Source organism: Triturus cristatus, chromosome 7, assembly GCF_964204655.1.
Source record: "Triturus cristatus chromosome 7, aTriCri1.1, whole genome shotgun sequence".
Lineage (NCBI taxonomy): Eukaryota > Metazoa > Chordata > Amphibia > Caudata > Salamandridae > Triturus > Triturus cristatus.
In genome coordinates, this window is record NC_140590.1 from 1139862735 (window position 1) to 1139889828 (window position 27094).

Here is a 27094-nt window from a genome sequence, read left to right on the forward strand (position 1 = left end):
TATTAGGGAGTAATCAAACAGAAAGGTCTTGGCCAGTACCTAATGACTCCCAATTGCTTAGGTGTTCGTGGTTGTCACGGTTATTGAAATATGCTGAGAGGTCCGGCAGGACGAGTACTTCTAGAGATTTACTAGCTGCCTTTTTGTTGCGGCTGTCCAAGAAAGAGAGCATGATCACCTTGTTATTCTCCTTGGTCAGCTGTACGTTGGGACAGAAACCAGAGTTTCGAAGGTGTTGTTGAACCATTTCATGAATGACTTGAGCCTTATGACTGTGAGATGAGGAGAAGGTCTGCATTAGGTTAGGGGTGGGTGAAGAATTCCGATCCGTCTGCAGAGTTCGCTGAGTTTTGACCACTCCGAGTTCTGCAACACCCTGTGAAGCAATGCGGAGCGAAGTTTTTTCTGTTGCGTGGCTCACCACCGGTAAGTTGGTGAGTATGCACAAGAGAAAAATCGACCGCTAGACCTCCTCCTGGGGAAATTTCTCAACTTGGGCAGTTGCTGCAGGTCACGACCGTCCGCGTTGATAATTCTGCTGCTTGTGTGAATGAAGCTGCCACTCGAGTAGAATGTCTACTCGAGCGGCAGAAAGCATCAGCGCCCTCCGACGTGGAGTGTTGTTTGTGATTATTTTACAACGTGGGACAAACTCCTTAAAAATCAGTGCGAGCAGCGCAACTTAACAGACTCTACCTCAGGGGGAACTCCACAGAGCGCAGCAGAGTTTTTCTGGCATGGGGCAGAGTTCAGCGGAGTAGAACTCCGCAAACTCTGCCCAGGCTTAGTCTGCAGGGGCTGGGAGTTCTAGGATTGCTTGAAGACTGTCTTTTAAGATTCCTTTAAACGTGCGCTTGTTATAGTCTGCAGGCGCATGGTTAACTTGTAGTTTTAGATGAGACTAGAATGTTTAACTTTATATCTAACAGCTCAGCTCATGGAATTGTAGAGGGGTGCTCCACACTGAGGAGGCCTAGGAGCTGGAAGTTGCATTGAGAGTGTGCTGGACCATGTGTCAGTGTCCTCCACCAGCTGTTTGAGATTTAGCCTGTTATTCTGTATTATCTAGCGGGTTGAAAGCTTGTTTGGATGATCAAACTAGATGTAGAAATCATCTAGACCCGTGCAGTGGGAGTGATCAAGAATTATGGTGGAAACTGTACCAAAGAAAACTTCTGCAAAACTCAGCTTGGGTTTTGGGGGCCAGCAGACGATGGGTAAGGAGGATTAACATCTGGTGTCAGTCTGTGCTGCACCTTCACCTCCAGCTGTACTAAATAAATACCTAGTTACAGCACTATATATAAATATACACCACATTCGTGTCATTCTCCCAACATGGGCTCCTTTGTAAAAACAAATATTTTTTAAATATTTTTTTAACACAACTGCACATGGAACATAAAGTGGCACAATTATTGACCAAACGCTATAAACGTACATCTCCAGATGCTCGTAAAATCAAATCTAGAATCCGGTATTCAATTATTGGCACACATTCTGTTTCCAAGCTTTTATAATTTGTTTCTTGGCACTTTTTAAAGCACATCCAAGCCAATTTTCCAGTGAGGTCAAGAGGCCATTTTAATTTGTAATAATGGGAGAAAAAAAGTGCTACGTTTACTATGGTAACTTCCATGAATACAAACCAGGGTGCTCTAGTAACCAACAGGTTTTTTCTACAAATCTACATCTTAAGCATCAAAGTCTATGATTTATTTTTTTTAGAAAGGGCACTCTTTAAAGGTCAACTTTTGATTTTATAGAGCCCTGTAGCAGAGCAGGAGTGAAGCACGTTAAGGTTCATAGTGCCTAGATCTACTCTGTAACATATTGTGGTCTCATAGTGACATCACAGAGCCTCATAATTATTATTTTTATTATTATTTTTATTTGTATTTATATGGCGCACGAATCATCCCCAAGGGGATCTCTCGGCGCCTGGGAGGCGGGCTTCTGAAGCAAAATGTATCAGTTGAATAGCCAAGTTTTTAAGTGCTTCTTAAAAATAGTTAACGAGGGGCAGGAGCGCAGTTCTAGAGGCAGCGAATTCCAATGTTTAGAAGCCAGATAGGAAAAGGTACGGCCCCCCATCTTTGCTTTTTTTATTTTAGGCACTATGAGAAGCTTTCGGCTGCTAGACCTTAAGAGTCGCGATGGAATATACCATTCCAACTTTTCCAAGAGGTATTTAGGTCCCTGTCCATGGAGTGCCTTGAAAGCTAGGCACAAAAGTTTGAAAAGCGCTCTTTTTCTAATGGGCAGCCAATGAAGCTCTTTTAGTAGTGGCAAGAATCCGGCCGCGGGGTTTGTTTAAGGCTAACCGGGCGGCCGTGTTTTGCACGACTTGTAGCCTAGAAAGTAGGTCTTCCCTCAACCCCACCAGAAGAGCATTCCCATAATCCAGTCTACTTACCAGAAGTGCCTGGATCAGAGCCCTTCTGGCGGAGAGAGGAATCAACGGGAAGACCTTCCTTAACATACGCATCAGTCCAAAACATTTACCCGATAGGGTTTTAACCTGTTCTTCCATGGATAAATTGTTATCCATTAAGATTCCTAGGTTTTCTTAGATGGTGCTAATATGAGGTATCATTGATACCCCCAAACCTGTCTGAAGACATCCCAGGACCCCATGGTGACACACGAGGGTCTGATAGTGAGATCCTGTGACAGCATCATGACATTCTAGAACCTCATATTAGCACCATCTAGGGCCTCTTAGGGACATCCCAAAATCTCCATCTGACATCCGTTGGCCACATTGTGACATCCCAGACCTGCCTGGTAACATCTAAGGACTTCTGGATACATTGTTGTGACATCCCAGTGTATCAAATCATAATTCTTCGTCCCCATAGCAACACAGAGAGACCTCATACTGACGTCACCTGGCTGCATTGTGACACCCCAGTGCTGCCTAGTGACATCCCGTGATTTCACAGTATCTATCTTCCCAGAATCACTTCGGAACAGCCCAGGGTCGGAGTAGCTACTCCCACCTGCCGAAGACAAACTCGAGGTCCCCCGCACACTGGGCCCTTCTTGCCTCAACAAATGGTTGGGGTGTTTGTCGGTGAGTTTGTTGCCGGGAGGGGGTGTTTGTTGAATGACATTTCTCATTCCCTCACTGTTGGGGGCTGGGAGGGGCAGTGAGTGGGTTTGTTGGGGAGCATCCCCGCTTCTTTCACCCTGGACGTTTTGAGGAGTTGTGGGGTGGCCCACATGGCACCCCCACACTTAGCCCAGCTGCTTTGCTTTGGTTTATCAGCCCCCGGGGAGTTGCACTCCACTCATATAGGACTGGGAGCTGCACACGGAGGCGTGCCCCCGCACTTAAACAGCTAGGCATAAAGTGCCCCTCCCATACCCTCCTCCTCGCCCATGCCCCCTACAAGGAGCAAAGTCAACAGCAACAATGGCACCCTAGGGGGTTGTGGGGTCAGGCAGAAGTCAAGTTAAGGGACAGGAGGGCAGAAGGACAAGGTCAGAAGGGGCAGCTGAACGCGATAAGGAATTAGGGATACTGCCGGTGTCCCTGTCACTCCTCCTGCAGGGCACATAGGCACCCGCCTAGTCCTTGCCCTCGCGGGAGCGTGTTTGCCGTGCCTGGGCTTCTGGAAGTCCCTCCGCTAGGTGACTTGGAAACTGTTTGAGTGGGGGGGGGGGGGGGCGCAGCGGCTAGTGCGGCTCACTGCGGGGCTCACGGTTCGATCCCGGAGACAGATCAGCTCCGCATCACGTGACTCTGGCCACTAGCTCACTTAATCTCCCCGACGGCCCCCAGCGCATTGAGACCCTTGCAGGTGATTATTTCTCGCTTTACAAATACCGGGTTATAACCTGTGTTTTTTACTTGCCTGCCCCAGATCTGAACGCCAGTCAGGGTGGTGCAGAGTCAGTCACATGCCGGTCGACTGCCTCGGAAATGCCGATATGGCTGGGTTATAGTCAGTCAGTTTAAACACCGGTGCCAGTGTGCCACGGCAAGCCTGCACGCGCGTGGGGCTGAAGAGGTCACGTGTCAGACTCCCTTAGAACTAGCCTGCTGTCCCTTCGATCGACATACGTAGATGGCAAGGAAGAGATGGGGTTTGAGGATAGAGAACAGACTCAAATAACTGACAGAAGAGGGAATGGGGCAGAGGGGCCAGCAAGCGAGGAATGAGGGGTGAGCCTGCTAGCAATACGATGAAGGAGGAGGAGTTGGTGGGGCCAGGAGAAAGAGCGCAGAAACTGGGGGTTAGATATCCCCCAACTCCGGTTAAGATGGCGGGCCTTAAGCTTGAGTTCAAACAATGGGGGTCCCTCGTAGACCTGTCACTGGGAGGTCACCAGCCTGCGACAGGTTCATTCCAGCATCTGTCAGGCTGTCACAGGCCTTTCTGTGTGACTTCTCAATCCTGCGCCCCCTGCTGAATGGGTTCACTCTCTGAAAGGGGGGGCAAAGTTCAAAGGTTGTCCATCTGCAGGCGGAATGGGCAAGGGAAGAGAGTGGCTCGCACTGTCTTTTCAGTGGGAACGCGGGGCTCGGGGTGGGAAGAAGAGAATGAATACCTTAATTAGCCTGTCACCCACCCCAAACATTACTGCGTCACAAGTCGCTCGTTTCGTCTCTTCTTTCGTTCTAACCCAGTGGGAACCAGTCGTCACTCCCTCCGTCGCCCCTTACATAAGACCTCAACCCCTCCCAATGTGTACGGTGTCACCCTTCACAAGGCTTGTGAAATGTGCACACCCCAGCCTTACCTCACATGTCGTGACGCACGTCCAATCCTCGATCAAGGCCTGGCGGATGCTGCCTGTTGTCGCTTGGGAGGTGTTATATCCTTCTTGGCGCACGATGTTGTGCGTTGCTCCATCCCAGACCACCGGATGAATTTATCAACAATCTAAATACATGGAATAAACGTGTCTTTAACTATACAACTCACAATTTTTCTCTCTCCGTTATTCTATGTGTGGTTGTCTTTATTATTATCCGAGCCTCTCCGCCCTCTCTCTCCTATCCTTTTTCTCCCTCCCTGCACGCCGTGTGTAGGCCTCAGCCTCTATCCATCTCTTTAATCTTCTTCTGTGTCTGCATGTCTCCTCCTGTCTTTCCTTCAGTGTCACTGACTTCGTTTTACTTCCTCTGTATGTCCCTCTTGCACTCTCTCCGATGGTCTCATTCTCTGCATGGTTCGCTCTCTGGGTCTTGCTCTCGAAGAAGGAGTAGGGCTGTGTCACCACATTGCTTGTCCCGGTAATGGGAGCAGAGGCCCAGGGGAAGGTTTCTTTCTCTTACCTTGAGCTCTGTAACTGCCGCAGTGTCCCTCCCCTGCACCGAGGGTCTGTTCTCTAGGCCTGTGTTTGGCCTCTGCCTTGCCTGTACCTGCTGCAGGGTCAATGCCCGTTACTAAGACTCCTCTCTGTGCCTGTCGTCCCTGTAACTGCTGCGGTACATACTGTGCAGAAGCACTTAGAGGCATATTTACAATAACTGGCGCATCCCTGCATATCAGCAAGGATACGGCAGTTATTGTGCGCCACAGCTCCGCCACCATGGATGCGCCGCATTTACAATGCGGCGCACCATGGGGTAAAAACGGCACAGATGCGTGACGCATCTGTGCCTTAAAAGTGGCGCATTGCTGGAGTTGCGTCGCAAGCGCGACGCAGCTCCAGCAATGCTCTGAGGGCCCTATCTTGTTAATGCTGCGTCAATCCTTACGCCTGCTTCAGGCAGGCGCAGGGTTTTGACGCAGCATGCGTCTAAAAGTGACTGAGTGAAATCTTGTAGATTTCACTCAGCCACTTTTAGGAGGCGTTCCTGCGATGGAACGCCCCCCTGTGCAGGAACGCCTACATGTGGCGCAGGGCTTTACAACGTGACGCATCTCCCAGATGCGTCACGTAAGTACCCCGCACCATGTCGCTGGATTTGCGCCGCCGCTGCGTCACAAAAGTGACGCAACGGCGGCGTAAATGAGGCGCAAGGGGATTGTAAATCTGCCCCCATGTGCCTGAAGGGCAGCTTGCTTGTCTCTGATCTACGGGTAGACTCTGAGCCCTTTGTAGTCTTGCAGCCCCCTCTTTGCTGTAGCGAGCCTCCGAAGCCTGGACCTGTTCTAACTTTGAGTCACTTAACTTGGCCGTGGACCTGTTCTAAGTTTAATAATAACCCGGTATTTGTAAAGCGCAAGCTTATCACCCCTAAGGGTCTCAAGGGGCTGGGGTCCGTTGGGAAGATTAAGCGAGCTATTGCCCAGAGTCACATGGTGCTGGGCTGAGACGGAACCGGGGTTCGAACCATGAGCGCTAAGCTCTGGAGTCAGCTGCCCTGGCTGCTGCGCCACACCTCTCCCTCTTAAGTCTGTGCCACTTAACTTGGTGGGCCTGTTCTAACTTTGTGTCACTTAACTTGGCCCTGCAGCCACCCTACACCCCCTTGAGTCTGTTCTGTTGAAGTCACACTTCCTTGATTGTCTTAGGGCTCGTGGTGTTCTTGATACACCACTATCAGTGGAGTGGTGTGGCTCACTGGTTAGAGGCAGCAGACCCGGAAGCAGAGGACGGCCCGGGACCAGGGTTCAATTCCAGACGCAGCAGGGTCGTGGACCAAGGCCAACGGACTCAATAATTCTTGCTTCGGTGCCTACTCTAACCAGGGATCACACTCAGCAACTCTGGGCATTAGCTTGCCTCATCTCCACAATGGCCCCCCACATTCGCCGGGGATGCCTGGTTTCACCTTGGAGGGACCATATCACAGGGATAGCCAGGACGGGTTCCTCAGCGGTCTACAGCGCCACGACGCCTCAGGGCAGCAGTGCGCTTTACAAGACACATACATTTACTAGACAAGATATCCTAACAGTAACAAAGATGTGTAGCGTAGATTATATATTCTGGAACAGCGTAGAAACAGCCTAGAAAGGGAGCTTTAGGTACATGCCTGTGCGTCGTACAGTGTTGCAAAAATACCTGTTTTGTTCTAAGGGTACACAGTCTATCCACTGCATTATTAGGTGCTTGTTGGCACCATTGTGGGAAACTAAACATGCAAACACCAGACCGACCAGGGCAGTTTTTAGAAAAAGCTGTATTTCTTCTGAGCACATACACTCTGCACCAGGGGTAGATAGGATGCAAATGCAAGTCATTTAAACTAAGATGAATGAGTCTATAGGTACAGTGTCTTTGAGAATCATACAGCATCTATGTTGTTTCAGGGCATTTTGTTTAGAATGGTACATTTTGGGGTAAATTGGCAAAACAGGCAAGTAAACTAGTCCAAAATCAAAGGGGTTTCCAATCAAATCTGGTTGCTGCTGTTACTGTGCGTAGACTGCCCTTCTCCAGAGCCGGGAGTAGGTCTGTGATATGAGTGAGTTCATGCTGAGGGTCTTCGTGCTAAGCACACTTCCAAGTAGAACAAAGGCATCCACCTTTCTATCTCCACTAGTTTTCTCTTCTGAGCTCACACCCCTTTCGGTTCTGAGTTTTATTCGCTTTTATTGAACACGGGGTTCAAGAGAAAGAGGCAGAGAGGCTTCTTTGAAAGCAGGTCGATTCTATCTGTGTGGTGTCACGGAGGCCGGAACCATGTCTCATGTCTAGATCTCTCTGGACTGCTCTCCTTTCTGAGTCTTGAAGATCAAAGTGTGTATTAAGACAAACCTGGTTTGTTTCCCATCACTTATCATACTAGCCTGCCTTCAGGATGGCAAAGATCCTTCTGCAACATATCTGGTCCAACTTCCGCAAGTGTCCTTCTCTTACATGTAATCTAACATACAACTTAACCTTTGCACAGGGGTGTCTACACAGCAGTGTTGCACAGCTACACCTCATCGAGGGATTTCTCTTTATCTTGCAATCCACTAATTTTTAGGTCGAGCCTGCTTGGCGCCCTAAAGAGTCTTAAATAACCTTCTAAAAAGGGTTTTTTAACCCATCTACTACTTACAATTGGTTGGTATTATTATCACTCTTTTTTTGCTGCCTTCTTATTAGGCAGCGTGTGCGAGGCGTCACTTTCTTTTCTTTCTGTGGCGAATGAACCAAGTACAGATTTATTTATTTTAATTAGGGTCTGTCTGCTGTGAGTGAGGTACTATGCCTTCTTTTTTGGGCATTTTTATATAGGGCAAACGCGACCCAGCCCGAAGGTATTGTAGTGCTTTACATGAGCACCAGTTACATTACACCAGTTCGCATTCATGTTTTTTAGGTATGTGGGGATTAAGTGATTTGGCCAGAATGGATGTTGAGTGAATGTTGTTCCTGCTTGGACAATAAAACATTGACAAAGCTAATAGATCTCGCATAGGTGAGACTTGTTGTCTTTGCCAATACTTGTTTAAAGTTTGCAGAGAAGCAGTGGTTCCTCTTACTCTGTATTGGAAGTGGAAGGTCAGGCACATGTCCATGTAAGGGCACCACTGAAAATGCATTTGATCTTGGTGATAATCACAGCTTTTGTTTAAATGCCAAGGTGATGTGGTTTTCGGGATATATTCTCTATTTAATGTCAATATTTTTAACAATATTCCTATTATGGAAGTAATACCCCTTTCCTTATAGTCTATCCCTGAAAACCTGCCTAGTCTTCCTCTTTGCCTTGGTGTGTGAAAGAGGCTTTGGCCACACTGCATGTCCCACACTGATTACGGTAGATGTTCACTAAAAGGTCTCTCCGTGTCTTTCACCTAAGCAGAGTTGGTACCTGAAGAAGAGGAACACTTCCTGTTGGACCCTGGTAATGCTCTGCGGCTCTTCTGTGACACCAACCGGACTGCCATCGTAAACTGGTACAAAGAGAGCACCCGCCTGCAACATGGGGGGCGAATTCGGCTCACCGACACGATACTGGAGATCGCTGATGTGACCTATGAAGACTCGGGGCTCTACTTGTGCGTCGTTCCCGGCACAGGCCACATCTTGCGCAACTTCACCATCTCTGTCGTAGGTAAGGAAGTGGTGAAAACATATCGGGTTAGGCTTTTGAGGTATTACCTCACCTAGAAGGCAATTTGGCACTGGGGTCTAAGCTTTCTGAGAGGGAAACATGGACTGAGTTTAAAATGGCAGTGATCTGGAGACTCCGGTAATTGAGTGAGAAAAAGGGGCTAGAGATTACCTCCGGGAACATTTAGCTAGGGATCGCCTGGCAGCAGCCGGTGGCAGAAGTTTACCGGGCAGAAATTTTGAGCCAGGCTAACCTGGGTGGTAATCTGGGGCTGGAGTTTAATAGACAGTACAAAAGGGGGTGGTGATGGACGGAGCATCAGAACCAATCAAACACTCACACCCAGTCAACAGATCTGGGTTTAATCCATCACCGTTCTTTAGCCCACTCTGCCACCCCAGTTCAGACATGGCCATATGCAAATCAGTCTGACCCTGTGCCTCATGGGAACAGTCCAGCCCGAACTGCCAAGCCATGCCTTCCCTGGACCGGAAACAAGCTTCCTAGGACCGGTTTCTGGCATTTCAGCCGTCTTCAGCCAAGCTTGCTTGAATCCAGTGGCAAAGTGAGCAAGGGATTCACGCATGAGCATACCCTGCAAACTTAGGGCGAACAAAGCAGTACAAAAGGGGGTGGTGATGGACGGAGCATCAGAACCAATCAAACACTCACACCCAGTCAACAGATCTGGGTTTAATCCATCACCGTTCTTTAGCCCACTCTGCCACCCCAGTTCAGACATGCCCGAAACCGGTCCTAGGATGCTTGTTTCCAGTCCAGGGAGGACCTGGCTTGGCAGTTCGGGCTGGACTGTTCCCATGGGGCACAGGGTCAAGACTGATTTGCATATGGCTGGGTTCAAACTGGAATGGCATGGTGAGCAAAAAAACGATGGATTTAGGCCCAGATCTCTGTACTGGGGTGAATGTATGACATTGTTTTGCATTCTGTCCATCAATTGTTGTTTTTGCATTTGTCACCCCGAGTGGGAAGGGTATGCTCAGACGTGAGTCCCTTGCTCTCCATGCCACTGGAATCAAGCTATCCTGGCTGACGAGGGCTGAAAGCCCGAAACCGGTCCTAGGATGCTTGTTTCCAGTCCAGGGAGGACCTGGCTTGGCAGTTCGGGCTGGACTGTTCCCATGGGGCACAGGGTCAAGACTGATTTGCATATGGCTGGGTTCAAACTGGAATGGCATGGTGAGCAAAAAAACGATGGATTTAGGCCCAGATCTCTGTACTGGGGTGAATGTATGACATTGTTTTGCATTCTGTCCATCAATTGTTGTTTTTGGAGTTTAATAGACAGCAGTCTGAGTCTATGGTTTACTGGGAGATAATCTGGAGGTGGGACTCAATACACAGCAATCGGGGGCTGTCTATATGTTATCTTACGTCATCAGAGATCTGTATAGCACTTTTTTGTCATTAGTATGGCCTTGCAGCGCTGTTGAATACCTTTTCACCCAAGTCTAAAGAATTCATTAACATACCAGAGACTGTTGTGTCTGGTCTGTTGTAGGTTGATTTTATTCACTATTATAACTGGTATTTTTGTGTGCTCTCTACCCACCATCTATGTGGAAGATCACACAGAAATGTTTTTGGGTCATTACGGCGCAGTTTACTGTGTGGCAGAGTCTCAGGTATATAAACTCATATGCCAGCCATTGGATCCAGAAAACTCCACTTGGAACTGGTCAAATAAAATTTCATGCAAGGGGTCATGAAGAGTCATGTGTAGACAGGCAGTGCTGGTTTCAGAGTTCAGATTCTAAGGGCTCGCTAAGAGGTTGGTTGACCAACTCGGTACAGGTCAATAGGGAGTCTGTCTCCCGTCTTGACCTTTTCACCTCCAAATCATTATTTTCAGGTGTGTTACTTAATTAGTTCAATGGAAGCAAAAAAAAAAGTCTAAAAACCCCATAGAATGTCTTGGGCTGTAAAAGTCCCAAATTGAAACAGTGTTCATAATGACATGGAGAGAGGTGCTCACTCTAACCACTAAATGCATTTTCTGTGGTATTTTCTTTGCAGACTCTTTGGCCTCAGGGGATGACGACGACGAGGATCACGGGAGGGAGGACTCTACAGGCGACCTGGGAGAAGAGCCTCCTTACTCTACTTCTTACCGGGGTGAGTGTTTGAACTTTACACAGGCACAGCCTACACAGACACAGGTAACAGGGCCATAAAAGATAATGACAGGTTTGACTGTGGAATTCAGTGCCTGACTTCAGAGATGGGCCTGTACAGGGCTTGCGGAGCTGGAAGGCGGGAGGGGCATCCAATACCCGAGTTAAGTCTCACCACAAGATCTGATCCTGTCCCATAAGTAGCCCTGACCGCTCTCCATGTAAACTGTACTACACAGCAGTGGAGGCATGAGAGGGTGAGACCTGTCTGTGGGACATGCAGTGTGAGATCTTCTGCTCTGACAGTGGATGAGGCTTGCTGGAAAAAGTCTGGGCTTTCAATGAGATGGCGAGTATTACTATGAGGTCGATTAGTGGGTGAGAGGGGGCTTGTTAGATGTGATTCATGTACGAAAGGAGATGAGAGTGAGACCATATATTGGACAAGTTGCTCGTGGTTTGGACAGTGAATGTTAATGTTATAGACAATAGTGGTCAGTGAACGTTAGTGGTAAGCTTTAATGGTTTGCCAGTCGGTGGAACGGTGAATGTTGCAAAGAGGATGCTTCAGTGTTGGACAGCCGGTGAGGCAATGAATGAAATCGGGAATAAATAACAACAGACGTGATGATAAAGGATAAAGAGAGTTGCATTGGAGCTTGCTCATATGCATGGAAGGAATCAATATTACATATGCACATGGATATGGCCAGTTTTAGATGATTGAACAGCTAATCAAGCCCTGAAGAAGTCTCTTGTGAAAAGACGGAACACGTTGGCTACTCATAAAAGTTTGAATTTATGAAGATTTGAATAAAAAAGTTTTTTAAGACACAAAGAGAATCTGTGGATGAATAATGTGCACCCAATGCACTAAAAAAATGGAGAGTATATATTTATAGGAGCAAAATTTGTGTGTGCTGGTTACCCTAGTGTAGTATTGTTAGGAGGTATAGTTCTGTAAGGAGGATTAGGAGACTGTTCTTCCTGATCAAAGCACCGCATTAATACAACAATTTCACTATATGTGACAGGTGCGATTTCTTTTCCCCTAGTCTAAAAAATTGTAAATCACTGGAGGCAATGAATGTTGAAGCGGGGAAAGCGTCCATGGAAAATGAGTGAGCCAAGGCATGTTTCAGTGCCTTGCTCCACTGATATGGGGCTCAGGATTAATTTAAGATTCTTTCTCTTTCAGCACCCTTTTGGAGCCAGCCGCAGCGCATGGACAAGAAACTGTACGCAGTCCCTGCCGGTAACACCGTCAAGTTCCGATGCCCATCTGCAGGCAATCCCACCCCGGGCATTCGCTGGCTCAAGAATGGGCGAGAGTTTGGTGGAGAGCACCGCATTGGGGGTATCCGGGTAAGACCATTAGGTTCATACAGAGTGTAGAGGTGGAATTTGAGAGCCCGGCACTCTTGGTGTTATGTGGTGTCTGCACTGCTTTTGATGTGTAGCATTTGCACTTGGTGTGTATTGGTCAACGCTGGGGAGAAGGGAGTTGTATGAGACTGGCAGAGGCCTACGTTTAGTAGGAGTTCGATAAGGGCTCCTGAGAATTTTATTGTGCATGTGTGTTGGACAGAAGGGATCTGCAGGAACAGTATTAGCAGGGCTTTCATAGGTATTTAGTGTGGACTGCCATGTGGTATGAGGGTGCAGTAAACTTGGTTTTAAGGGGTCGAGGACACAGTATTTAAAATACAGTCTGTGCTGGGTACAAGGTTCTTGGTTGCAAATCAGTTGCGGCTACTGCTCTTCTGAGCTGTTTTACCCAAAGAGCCCTTTTTTGTACCACGGTTTTGTTAACTTGTACCGGGGTTTATAGAGAGACAGTTTGGTTGTTAGAAGTGTGCTCCACACCAGAGATAACATTATCTGCTGGCTTTTTCAAAATGGGAGATCCTCTCTTTAGTGCGGTGGGATACTGAGAGCTTCTGTCTGCTTACCATTCTCTTATCGTTCCAGCCTGAGTCCACGCTTCCCTCGCACAGCCTGGGTGCATAGGCCCAGGAGATTCCCATTTATGGATGCCTGACCTCCCTCGAACTTGAACCGAATCAATGACATGACTGCCCCATTTCTTAGAGTGTGGGTATCCACGCAGGAGGCACCCGTCCCAGTCACTCCTGGCCCTGTGGGCACAGGAGCGCACAGGGATGCATAGGGAGCTGCTGCCTTTAAGACCATCTCCCAAGACAAGATGAGTAGTGATGTGCGTTTTGTGGTGACCTTTTCGGTGCGCCAGTTCCTGCACGTCTCACGTAAGGTGGGCGGCTGGAAAAGCACCTCAGCTCGATCCATGTGACCTCTTCCTTTCCCCTGCTATGGGCGAAAGAGTCACGTGAGCCCAGGGCAGGGTATGGATCCACGGGAGCCCCGGGCCTACCGCTGTTCCCTCCTTAACTGGGGTAATGGCTTGATCAGATGCAGTGGGAACTGGTGCGTCTATTCCTCAGCTGTGTGAGCTGGGGTGATGTGTCTATGAGCAGTGTGAGATGGGGTGATGTGTCTATTCATCAGCCTGTGTGCGCTGGGGTGATGTGTCTATTTGCAGTGTGAGCTGGGCTGGTGTGTCTATTACTCAGCTGTGTGAGGTGGGGTGATGTGTCTATTCCTCAGCCTGTGTGCGCTGGGGTGATGTGTCTATTTGCAGTGTGAGCTGGGCTGGTGCGTCTATTCCTCAGCAGTGTGAGCTAGGGTGATGTGTCTATTTTCAGTGTGAGCTGGGGTGATGTGTCTATGAGCAGGGTGAGCTGGGGTGATGTGTCTGTGCAGTGCCTCCTCCATGTCTTACGTTTCCTTGTGTCCTCCGTCTAGCTGCGCCACCAGCACTGGAGCCTGGTCATGGAGAGTGTGGTACCCTCGGACCGGGGCAATTATACCTGCCTAGTGGAGAACAAGTTTGGCAGCATCAGCTACAGTTACCTCCTGGATGTCCTTGGTGAGTACCTGATTCATGAAACCCTCCCTTACCCCAGCCTCACCCCTCCAGGCCTGTCTCTTAGTCGCCCTGTGGACCTCCCCCCCCCCCCCCGCTTTTTACCTTCACCCAGCCTGTGTCAAAGATTCCCACCCGGCAACCCTGTCCTATTACCCCACCCATCCCCTCTCTCTCTTTCTCTGGGTCTTTCATGCAGACTTTCTCTCTGGGACTCGGTTTCTATCTGCCTATCATAGAAATGCCAGGGTCCTCCTCCCGGTGAGGTGTTACCAGCCTTCCTGGTCCAGCCACTGTCCGGGCACATCCTCTATGAGCTTTACCACCAGCGTCCCTCTCTCTGGCTCTCCTAACACCCCCTATTACCCCGACCCTACACAGAACCTAGATATTCCCTCCTATACATCTTGTTGTTAGTCTTACTATAGTCCAGCCTCACACCAGGGTGACCTCTTTCAATTGTTTCTACGCCCTCCACCCCCTGGTCTCCTCCACCACTAGGCCGTCTCCCTATCCTGATGGCAATTAATTTGACAGGCCATGATTAATCTCTGCTGGTATATCTACTGAACTTTTCTGGGGAAAATTCACGGTAAATCAGTGTGTAGTTGCCTATAGTTTGTACTTTTATGTGAATTGTAGCATTTTCCCTATTTTATTTAGAAAGGTCTTTATTGTTGTAAACCAGGCACCTAAGGCCCTCAGAGCACCTCAAACAATTTACTAGATTTTTAAATCATATTTAATTTAAAAAAAACAATGCTTGGGAGCCTTAGAGAATCATTAGGAATACAATACTTAACAGGAGTGATAATAAAGGGGAAAAGGCGGGGTTTGAAGTCAGTTCAGCCCAAGAAAAGACATCCGTGGTTATCCTAGCTGGCATCTTAACACCAGGGTCCATAAACTCCTATTACCAGAGCTGAGGTGTATTTCCACATCAAGCAACTGTGGGGCAACACAGCAGGATTATTGATTTAGCAGATCAAATATCTCTTCAATAAACTGCATTGTCCGAGCTGAACTTTTCCACATTAAACAACAATCAAGTAAGGCTCCAAAATTATTCAACTGAGGGGAAGCATCATTTCAGAAACCAGATACTGTAAAGTAGGTTTCTCAAGTGACATAACGTCCAGTGCCCAAAAGGGTTGAAACAAATTGTAACTGGTTGACTGGAATTTCCACCTGGGGTGGTAGGGGGCAGGAGGTGCACGGGTGGGCTTGTGCAGGCAGAGGCCGGACAGTGTTGCATCACAGGCCCCTTCCCTTGGACCAGGCCAGGACTCTCAGAGGTCACCTCTCTCCACCGAGAGGCTTCAAAGAACACAGACACGGAGGAGCCATAAACTGGGAGTAATTAGTAACCAGCCCCCCCTCCCCCGCACTGTCTTGTCTCCTTGCTCCGGGCAGCCTGTCATTAACCTGCCGCAGCCCCAGATACACCGTGCCCTGTCCAGCCGCCCTGTACCCGGGGAGGGGGCCTGACCGGTGGGACAGACAGTACCCCTCCCCCAAACCAACATAAAATCCCGCACCCCTCCCCCTCCGCCCGGAGACTCGGCTCCGTACACACAATGCAAAACACTGCGCGCGGACAGGTATTTACAAAGTAAATACACGGAGAGGACTTTACACGGCGCAACAATCATCATTCTGTAAGCTGCCTTTGCAGACTTTGGTCTGGGCAGCATTGCTGTGGACTTTCACTGAAGGACTCCACATGTCCATTTCCGGTGCATCGATCGCGTGACGTCACTGGCCGCGCGAGAGTGGCGTGATGATCTGCTTGATCTACAGGCAAAGCAGGCATTGGATGGCACATGGCTAACTGAAGGAGCATTACAGGAACGTGGTGTTAGGCAACAGGTGACGAGTTCAGGTGACTTATTACCTAAGGTCAGGTGGGGCCCCTATTTAAAGGCCTAGCCTAAAAGGGTTGACGTGAGATTAGTCAGTTACTGGCCTGTCTTTAAACTGCAAGGTTTGCGCTTATGAAATACCACTAGGGCTGGGGCAGAGTCAGTCACAGGTCACAAAAACTCACAGTTTCTCTGTAATGCCCGCCCCCACTGTTAGAGCTCTTTTCTCGACTTCAGGAGGTTTCTCTCTGTTCGTAGTTCAGCATCTTAGCAGTAGGATTATGGTAAGTATGTGTCCAGTTTTTATTTCGGGTGCAGTTACACCAGAAACAGTATTTTGGGGTGTAGTGCCTAAACAGTTTGGAGAGACAATTGCAGCTGTTGGCCGGCAGTGCGTGTTTAAAGGTTGACCAGCAATCCTTGTAAACAAGGCAGAGAGTCGCCTACAAGTTATTCACTGTTCCCTGGGCCCAGAGAGACTGTTTAGGGTGGTCAGACCTCCTAAGCTCATTATGAGTTTGGCCGGCCTGTATTGGACTACTTTTAGCTGTTCTCTGTGCTCTTGTTGGTTTGCCTGTAAATCAGTTTTGTGGCCCTCCAGTTTGTCTAGGCAGTTAGCTTTTGTTCTGGGTGCTTACGCCCATTGTGAGGAGTGACAGTATTTTATGGAAGAGGACATGCTGGGAATAGCCACCCCTTTGTCACAATGATGACGTGGGTCTTTAATTGTGGTGCCAAACCAGAGAGCACTCATTGGGATTTTCGTAAATCTTGGCTGTATTTTTTCAGATATGTTGCGAGATGGGAAGGGTACACATTTCGGCTATAAGAAAAAATATAATATCAGTTGCCTTTGGGTACAAGAGTGCATTTCCCAGGCATTTTACTTTTTACACCAGTGCCGCTGCCTTTTCAGAGGTGCCAGCCTCCCATGGATGCTGGAACTGGGGTGCTGCAACACCCCCAGATCTGAAGACCCATCAGAATGATCATAGAAAAAACACAAGGTCTTTAAATCCGTTTTTATTTAGCTGTTTGTTCCAGGGCAGTGACAGGTCAATGGGATCTAAGGAGTGCCTAGAGAATAACTTTCAGCAAACCAGTCAGTGTACGTTGGCTTTTCATGCATATCTCACGTTTTCATCATGTGACTTTAAGAGATGACATGCTAACACACGTTTGTCACTCTATGGAGAATGGAAGAATAACAAGTGTGAAAGACACCAATGTAAAAAAAAGTACTTTTTTAATTGTTTCACATATGAAAAATGAGGCTCATTTTCATTTGGGCCTTTTGATTGTGGAATGTTATGCCATGCAAGTTTTGAAGTACAGTGAGAAAACGAAGCAATATGCTTTTGTTTCACTTGTGTGCACGCATAGCTAACATTTCTCTCATTTATACATGGCCTCTTGAATTTCTCATTTTTCAAGCAAAAGTTGACACAATTTATTGATTTATTTAAGAATGTTGGATCATAAAGGGACCAATGAACCAACAGTTTCCAAGAATCCTTGGACTACCATCTCCTTCCACCCTACAAACACACGCTCCCCACTTAAACTTTTTTCCTCATTTGCTGCATGCACCGATTCTGTGATACCAGGATTTTTTTAGAACCCTTATTATTTTCTGAAGCTGATGCCCCTGGTCAGCAATATTCAGCACTGGACCTGTATTCAGATATTTTTGATGTGGGATCCATAAATATCCAGCATGATACCTTCAGTAGATACACATTGATTCAATTACAAATCTCCAGTATGCAATCTTGAATATATTAATTAATCTTCAGCATTGGAGCTTTGATAGTCTCAGGTATCTCCAGGATCTGTTCTTAGATACGTTCATAAATCTATAAAATGGGGTGTTTTATACATTCAAAGATCTCCAGAATGGCACATCTTCATATCACGAAACGTGGGTTGTTAATGCATTTTTGCATCTTTTGCCTCACGTTCCATGAAAATACTGTGATGAGAGACTGGTATTACAAGGTATGGCATTTTCTGATCTTGTTGCTCTTCTCTTGAGACCCATGAACCCAGATGAGCCACCCATGCCTCACTGTTTGTCGAGAATTCACCCAACTGCATTCTGTTGTCCTCTGACGTGTTGCGGTTGTATTTCCCATTCACAGAGAGGTCCCCTCACCGGCCAATTCTGCAGGCTGGGTTACCGGCAAACACTACGGCCATGCTGGGCAGTGATGTCCAGTTCTTCTGTAAGGTGTACAGCGATGCCCAGCCACATATCCAGTGGCTGAAGCACATCGAGGTGAACGGCAGCCGCTATGGGCCAGACGGGGTCCCCTTCGTGCAAGTTCTCAAGGTGAGGCCCCCTGACATACAGGGTCCATTTTATGCGATTTAACTCAGAAGGAAAACAGGAACCGTAGGTCAGGAACACTGCAAAACACAACACTATGAAATCAGTAATGCAAAAACCCAAAGGATTTGCAACAACTGGCAATACCACACCCTGCATTACACAACAGCAAGAGATCAGAATAACTGTGCAACAAAACACCAAGAGATCTTCAACAGTGCACATTACTATCAAATCTGCAAAAACGCATCACAATTGTGGATCAGTTAGAATGCACAACACAACACCATAGAGCAGCAACACAACATTCTGACATCAACAATTCATATCATTAAATTACAAATAATGTTCAATAAAACATGCAAGTTCAGTACCACTGCGTGATATATAAACAATTAGTTCCAGTCTTGCGTTGACATCTCGTGTTGAAAAACACTGTTGTGGCTGCACTCCTATTTCTGAATGATTACTCTGTGTCGGTGATTTTCTTTTGCTGTTTCAAGTGTACAAACAATTTTTCACTTCTCTTTATTTTCCAGACTGCGGACATCAACAGCTCCGAAGTGGAGGTGCTTTATCTGCACAACGTGTCGTTCGAAGATGCCGGTGAATACACCTGCCTCGCAGGCAACTCGATTGGGCTTTCCTACCAGTCTGCCTGGTTGACTGTGCTGCCAGGTGAGACAGTGGGCCTTCAGAGGGAATGGGTTTATGTCAGGTGAGGCAGACCGCTCTGAAGAGTTGGGGCAAGGGGCTGTGGGTGAAGCAGGAGATGGTGCCAGAGGAAACAGAGCAATACACAGTGGGGGCGCACTGCAAGGTGAAGCTGTGCCTAGGGTGCTGCCACAGACCAGCTTTGATGGGGCGATGGTAAAACAAGTTGAGACAAAGGGTTGTAAGGGCTATGGAAGAGATATTGTGGGTATGGATGCCGCAAGAACAGGTAGAATCTCTGAGGGCTGAAAAGGGTGCTGCTAGGATGGGATTAACTTGGAAATACCATCAAAGTGAAAATGCATGAGATGTTAGTAGGTGGGGGGTGCTTGCCCCAGGGTTCAGGGGAAGTCAGTAGGTGGAGGGCTTCGCTGGTAGTTGAGTGGGGTGCTTCAGGGCAGTGGCATGAGGCAGGGAGCACAGTCTGATATTCCCTTCTCTTCTTCAGAAGAAGACTTTGCTAAGGAAGCTGATGGCCCGGAAACACGGTACACAGACATCATTATATACACCTCTGGCTCACTAGCACTCCTTATGGCGGCTGTGATCGTCGTGCTCTGTAGGATGCAGCTGCCACCCACCAAGACGCACCTAGAGCCGGCTACTGTACACAAGCTCTCCAGGTTCCCTCTCATGAGACAGGTGCGTGGTTCTTCTTCCTTTCTCCTCTTTCTTCTAGCTGTTTTCCATTCAACCTGTTTGTATATCCCTCACTCCTCTTGAGCATTCCTGTCTCTGGATCCCTGTTGAATTACCTGTTTTTACCTTTGGTATCTCCCATTTCCACCCTTCTGTTCGTCTTTCTCCCATTAATCTCTCTTCTCTGTTCCCGTTACTCCAGTTATTCTCTCCATCCTTTCCTCTTGTATCCATTCTATTCTCTACCATGTTCCTCTACCGTTATGCTTTTGCCCCTGCTTCTTGACATGTTCTCTGCCTTTGTTCTCTTTCGGTTTGCCTTTCCCTTTTCTGCCTCTTTCTCCTCTGTTGTTTTCTCCACAGTTCCCGTCCCACTAACCATCACTACCATCTGTTCCCCCCAAGTCACTGGTATCTTTCTCAATTCTCTTTATTGCCGTCCTTCCCTCCAATTTGTAATGCTTTCTGCCTATTTGTGTTTCATTTTTCCATTTCCCTCTTTTCCTCTTTCCTTTCTGTTTCTCTCTCCTCACCTCTCTTCTCTCCAGTTACTCTTCTGTTTTTCCTCTCTTCTTTAATTGCTCTCCCTCTATCCCTAAGTTCCTCTCTATATCTTATAACACTCGTTTTCCTCTTCCACTTGCCCCCTCTTTCATTTTTTCTTTTTCGTGATCCTTTCCTGCATGTTTCTCTCATACGTTGCCTTACCTGCCTTGCATTTCATTTGCAGTTTTCCTTGGAGTCAAGTTCCTCGGGGAAGTCTAGCACCTCCCTGGTGAGGGTCACCCGCCTTTCATCCAGCTGTACCCCTATGTTGCCCGGAGTTCTGGAGTTCGACCTACCTCTGGATTCCAAGTGGGAGTTTCCCAGAGAGAGGTAAGTGCCTGGGTTGGTCTCGGTTTTGTTCTTTGGGCTTATTGTTCTATATAGGTTGGGGTCCTCATATTTGATATCCTTGGGATATCCAATATATCTCACTCTATTTGTTCTCTCTGTGCAGATTAGTGTTGGGAAAGCCCCTTGGGGAGGGCTGCTTCGGTCAAGTTGTTCGAGCAGAGGCCTACGGTATCAACAAGGATCAACCGGATAAAGCTATCACTGTGGCCATCAAGATGCTGAAAGGTAGGTTTGCCTTTTCTGACTTTTCCAACCCCATTTCTTCCTCTGCTATGGTCCCTTTTGGCCTCTGGTCCATGTCACAGTAGAGCTACCCCTTTGGCTATAGGTTCTCACCTCTGGTAATTCTTTTCTTCAGGTCCTTCCTGTCTCACACAATGGTGGGCACGACGTTACACATTTTCAGACCGTGGCCTTCCCAGTCCATAGCCGCCCGGACAAAAAGCTTTACCTCCCTGACTGTCCATATATATCTATAGCTTAAAATTGAAGGTTGCCTAAGTTGCAAAACCACGTATTACTACCATTTTGAGCAACAAATAGAAGGCCTCTTCTGTAAGAGCGAATAAATTGTGGTACAGAAACAGCCAATGAACATGGCAACACCCCACCAGTCAATTAAACGAACAAGCATAGCTTGTTTCTAGGTAGACACACACTAAACTTTGAAGTGAGTCTCAATTTCTTTGAAATAGTAATCTGTTTGGACAGTTTATTAAGTGTCATGATGTGTATGGGGAGCTAGAAAGAACTGTCAGATTGCTCTACTATTGAAGACTACTGGAAGCTAAACTTGTGCTTCGTAGATGTGATGCCCCTCCAGATACAGCAAAGTAGAATTTCCTTTTCTGCTGCCACAGCTTAGGCTTTATCTGCAAACTTGAGAACATGATCAGGACATTATTACTAAACGCAGTTCATTCTTTGCTCTGGCTGTTTGTTCCTTGGTGGTGGTAAATGGGTTTTGGAGAGGGAGCGATGTTCTTTCACTGGAGGAATAATATGCAAGAGCGTAATTAAGCTGTGTGTCAACCTGAACTCACCATGACACAACGCAACATGAACTCATCTTGACACAACACAACCTGAACTCACCTTGAAACAACACAACCTGAACTCACCCTGAAACAGCAGAAGTTGAACTCATCTTGACACAACACAACCTGAACTCACCTTGACACAACACAACCTGAAATCGCCTTGACACAACACAACAATGAACTCACCTTGACACAACACAAGCTGAAATCACCTTGACACACCACAACGTGAACTCACCTTGACACAACACAACCTGAACTGACCCTGACACAACAGAATTTGAACTTACCTTGACACAACACAATGTGAACTCACCTTGACACAACACAATGTGAACTCACCTTGACACAACACAACAACGATCTCACCATGACACAACACAACCTGAACTGACTGCCACAACAGAAGTTGAACTCACCTTGACACAACACATCGTGAACTCACCATGACACAACACAACCTGAACTGACCCTGATAAAACAGAAGTTGAACTCACCTTGACACAACACAATGTGAACTCAATGTGACACAACATACCCTGAACTGACCCTGACACAACAGAAGTTGAAGTCACCTTGACACAACACAACCTGAAATCACCTTGACACAACACTAACCTGAAATTACCTTCTTGACACAACACAAGTTGAACTCTAGCCTTGCTATGCTTTCTTCACCCGCGCTCGTCCCAGTTTAGATCTCACCATGAAAGGTCCCCACCCTGGCCCCCATGCTAATACCGCCCTGTTTACCTCGCAGAGAAGGGTACAGACAAGGAGCTGTCAGACCTGATCTCGGAGATGGAGCTGATGAAACTGATGGGGAAGCACAAGAACATCATCAACCTGCTGGGGGTCTGCACCCAGGACGGTGAGTGGTGGGCGTGGCAGAGTACCCAGGACAGCGAACGATGGGGTTTGTGGGGCATTCAGGATGGTGAATGGTTAAAATGGCACTTGAGTGGTGAAGACAGGGGCACTCAGCGGGCAGTGTGTGTGGGAAGATGCTGACACCCAAGAGTGTGTGACAGGCTGGGAGCGTTTACCAGTAAAATGGGAGCAGGGAAGAGGAAGTGACAAGTGAGGCAAGTTGGTGGGTAACAGGGGCTCCAAGATTTAAAGCGCCACAGAGGGTATCCAGCATGGCGCTCGTCAGAGCTTCACTTACAGCAATAAGTTACATGGGGAAAGGAAATCTGTGACGGGGGAGTGATAGAGTTTCTCAAAATGGTGACTGGGGCGTATCGAGAACACTGGAAGGGGGGCAGTATAGGGTGTGATTGCGGTCTGGATGGTGAGTGACCATCTGATATGCATCCAGGAGACCGCGTATAGGGAACACAAATACATTAATGACGGGGACGAGGCAAGACAGAAACCAAGGTACCCTCTAAGGTGCATTAATGGTAGGACAACTAGTGTTTGGAGCAGTGTATGTGGTGTGTTGCTTTCAGATAGCTCTTGGCACTTCCAGTTGGACCATCATAGGGATGTTGGTTGTGGCATCTGCAGGCCAGACTTGTAATTTGTCTGCGGCTCTTGAATTGCACTCTGCTTGAATATGGAAATCCATGAATGTGAAAATGTCTAAACCCTCTGGTACTGTGCACACAGGCCCGCTGTACATGGTTGTAGAGTACGCCTCCAAAGGGAACCTGCGAGAATACCTGCGTGCCCGCCGGCCGCCAAGCCCGGATTACACATTCGACATGACCAAGGTGCCAGAGGAACAGCTGTCCTTCCAGGACTTGGTGTCTTGCTCTTACCAAGTGGCACGGGGCATGGCATACCTGGAGTCAAAGAGGGTAAGAGACCAGCAAGTTATGATTAACTGAACAGGGCAGGTGCCTGGAAGGATGTCTTACTCACAGTTATATTCTAGTTTATGGCAGGTGTTGGTGCTAGTATAAGTAGAACCTCAGAGACCAGTGTGCGATGATCCTTGGGCCTTATGTTAAGCGAACCTCGCCGACTTGGCCTGAGGTGGGTCTTGTGGACTAGGAAGTGGACCTTAGTGACAGGTGGGAAGATGGCCTCAGAAACTAGTGTGAGGCGTGCCTCAGGACAATTTGAGGTATCCTCAACTTGAGGCAGGCCATGGGGTCTAGTGGGATTTAGACCTTGGTAGTTAATATAAGGTGGGCCTGGGGGCCAATAAGAAGCTGACTTTAGAGATGTAGACTGAGGCTGTACTGAGACTAGTGGGACATGGAACTCAGGGTCTGTAGTGGCTAGCAGCTTTGACACGGAACTCGGCGTCTGTAGTGGCTAGCAGCTTTGACACGGAACTAGGGGTCTGTAGTGGCTATTAGCTTCGAGACAGAACTCGGGGTTTGTAGTGGCTGGCAGCTTTGACACGAAACTCTGGGTCTGTAGTGGCTAGCAGCTTTGACACGGAAATCGGGGTCTGTAGTGGCTAGCAGCTTTGACACGGAAATCGGGGTCTGTAGTGGCTAGCAGCTTTGACACGGAAATCGGGGTCTGTAGTGGCTAGCAGCTTTCACAGCTCGTCAGAAGTGACATTTGTGGTCTGTCCATTTCCCCTAGGGCACTAGTACGATGCATTCTTTGAGGCTACCTTAAGGCAAGCCTCCGGGGATATGAAGAAATATATCTTGGGCTGGTGTGGCTTGGGTTCCGGGGTGCCAATATGAGAGAGTTCTCTGTCTCATGTGAGGTGATATTTGGGAGGGGCTCGAGGGTTCGTGTTATTCTTGTGTCCAGTACTGTCAACCTGTTCAGAGGTGGGGGGTGGAGAATAGCTGGCGTGACAGTGTCTTGTTTGAGAGGCCTGCTTATCACAGCCGCAGACACGTGGAGCAGCTCTGACCGCCTGAGCTCCCTGGCCCTGCATTGTTGCTCAACCGGAGTGACTGAGCCCGGAGAGGGTGGGAAGTGGGGGCCCTGGGGTGGATGTGAGCACCGTGAACACTGGGATGGGACCCGTGGGAAAAGGTCAGAGTTCAAAGTAAAGTCTTTGTGCAGAGGCGGTAAGATGAGAGGGCAGCACAGCAGCCATGGAGGCTGCTCCAGGTGTGCACAGATGCTGGAAAAGGGGATGCTTCGATTAGGCGCTAGGAGTACAGTGCGTGGGGGGGGGTACCCAAAGCGACCAAGATGAGCGCTGGGAGATTAGATGCTTTCTGAATGGCCTTTAAAGGGACTTCTCTTCCCTCTGCAGTGCATCCACAGGGACCTGGCAGCGCGCAACGTGCTGGTGACTGGCGAGAACGTCATGAAGATCGCCGACTTCGGACTGGCTAGAGGAGTGCATGACCTCGATTACTACAAGAAGACGAGCAACGTGAGTGATGCATGCTGGGAACTGTCCACATCTGCCTCCCCTCCCGCCCCCCTCCACCATGGTCTACAACCCCTATACTGTAGTCTCCATACCAGCCCTTCTATATAACATTTGCATGTACATGTAAAAAAAACTAGCACTATGTTTCACAAGGACCCACCCTGAGGGGATTTTTTTTGTTGGCGCCATGCATGTCTCCTCACACCCCATAGGCTCCTATACATCGAACTCTCAGCTCTCTTCCCTCTGTCCCAGCCCCTACAGCCTCTTGGTCCATTTAAATCCCAGCAACCTGTATCACTTTCACTCCCACACCCCTTCTCTGCCACTCTTGGGAGGTGACAGTGACTAGAAGGAAGAGGGGGGCATTTTTGGTATAGGGAGGAGTCACTTTGCGGTGGATTAGGGTCGTGACTCTTTGTCTATTTGTCCCCACAGGGCCGCCTGCCAGTGAAGTGGATGGCACCCGAGGCCTTGTTTGACCGAGTGTACACTCACCAGAGCGATGTGTAAGTAAAAGGACATTGGGGCGGCAGGATGGGAAAGAGCAGGAATCGGGAAGTAAAATAAACTAATTCATGGCCTGACTGACTAACAAATTACATTTACAGCGCACCCACCAGCATCAGTATTATATGTCCAGAATGGTTCAGTGAGTTGAATGCTTGCCGCTAACACCTGTGAGCTGCAGGTCACAAGTCTGAAAGACACATAGCATAGGGCCCCAAACACTACACTCATCCTGCCACACTTCCAAAGTAGACGAATGTAGGGGCAAATTATCAAGAAACGTTAAAATTATCGCCGCTTTAGCGGCAGAAAACTACCGCTAAAGCGGCGATAATGGGCTTGATAATATGCCCTTGTGAATTCCAATAGAAGCCCATGTTCTGGTGTCAACATGGGCTTCTATTGGAATTCTCCAGGGCATATTATCAAGCCCAATATCGCCGCTTTAGCGGCAGTTTTCTGCCGCTAAAGCGGCGATAATTTTAATGCCGTGCTTGATAATATGCCCCGTAGTATCCTAAATTGAGTGATAGTAAAAGTTGCTCTATACAGTGCTTTGTACAGCATGTTAGGTTCTTACGCGCTATATAAAAAACGAAATCTCATTGCTGCTAGGGTTCTTCGTGCCCTGAGGCACCAGCTGAGTGAGTTTCAAGTCAGGAAGCATTTAATAATAGGCTTTGATAGTTTATTTGAGTCAAACCCTGGTTTGAGTCAAATAAACGAACGCAACTTAAAACTAAGATTTCTAAAAAGAAAATCTTGGGCGTGGAGTATTGCATACCTACCTAATGGCATGGAGCCATCTGGAACTGCACCTCCAGAAATCAAGTTTAACCCCTGAATGCTTGGGGACTAGAGGTCGGATGTTAAGTTACCTTATGACACATTCTTTTTTTGTGAGTTGATTCTCTGTCTGTGCAATCAGAAGAGTGCCATTGCTAAGAGAGAATTTCCCACTGCCGCAGTCCATGAAATACCTGTCCTTTGTGTGTGTATGGCAGACTTGCACTGCTGGTGAACTAATGTACCTGGGGACATTTTATAGTAGGGTTGCATTGCCCTTATTTGCGCCACTGTGCACCTTTACCTAGGTCTGCCAGGCACAAAAAAGGGGACAGAGCACTCTATTACCCCGTATTCACTGACCCCAGGATAGTCGCCAACTCGTACTATCCTGGGGGGGCAACACATTAGTGAAAGACAGACCGCCTTACGCAGTGCAGGCGGGACCTGGCCTGCACTTCCATGGGGAACAGCGATCTGCCTGCAGGCGTGTGAAATGAGGACCGCACCGGCCCGCAGGAGGTGTTAAGGGGAGTCTATGGTATCCCTTTCACGCTATTTAAGCTGGTGCACTGACTGCACTACCCCTGTGGTGCACAGTCAGTACCCCTCCTGACTTTCTTTTGCCTCTGCACTCATATACATTTTACGGCAAGGCAAAATGTTTCCCTCATGAGATACGGGCCATGCCCCATGCCAATGAGGGAACACCCCCTTAACATAGGGCGGGCAGCATATGTGTGCCAGTTGAATTGATATTACAGAAGGGCCTCAAACGTTTCTGTGATATTACAGTGCCCCAGGGGTGCAGAAAATGGGTGCACACGTTTGTTACACCTCAGGGCACTCTGTATGTAAGATTGGCTCCCAGGTGCGTATTTGGGGGTATGTTTTCACAGTAAGTAAATGTTTGGGAGAAAGGGCCAGATAACAATTGCTGGAAGAAAAGAGGGACATGGCTGGTTAGCTCAATTGAACATT

The 27094-nt window shown here is 48.1% G+C and overlaps 1 protein-coding gene across 4 annotated transcripts in view; it reads left to right on the top strand.

The window, feature by feature from the left end:
- The window catches only part of FGFR4 (fibroblast growth factor receptor 4), a 46220-nt gene that overhangs the window by 15799 nt on the left and 3327 nt on the right, over positions 1–27094 (top strand). For all 4 annotated transcript variants that reach the window (XM_085618313.1, XM_085618310.1, XM_085618311.1 and 1 more), the window contains exons 3-15: positions 8702–8953; positions 10991–11089; positions 12287–12453; positions 13912–14035; positions 18036–18226; positions 18763–18901; positions 19386–19579; positions 20307–20452; positions 20577–20698; positions 22274–22384; positions 23128–23318; positions 24695–24817; positions 25256–25326. In XM_085618313.1, the coding sequence (XP_085474439.1) occupies positions 8702–8953; positions 10991–11089; positions 12287–12453; positions 13912–14035; positions 18036–18226; positions 18763–18901; positions 19386–19579; positions 20307–20452; positions 20577–20698; positions 22274–22384; positions 23128–23318; positions 24695–24817; positions 25256–25326 (1930 nt within the window). The remainder of the gene's footprint in view (positions 1–8701; positions 8954–10990; positions 11090–12286; positions 12454–13911; positions 14036–18035; positions 18227–18762; positions 18902–19385; positions 19580–20306; positions 20453–20576; positions 20699–22273; positions 22385–23127; positions 23319–24694; positions 24818–25255; positions 25327–27094) is intronic.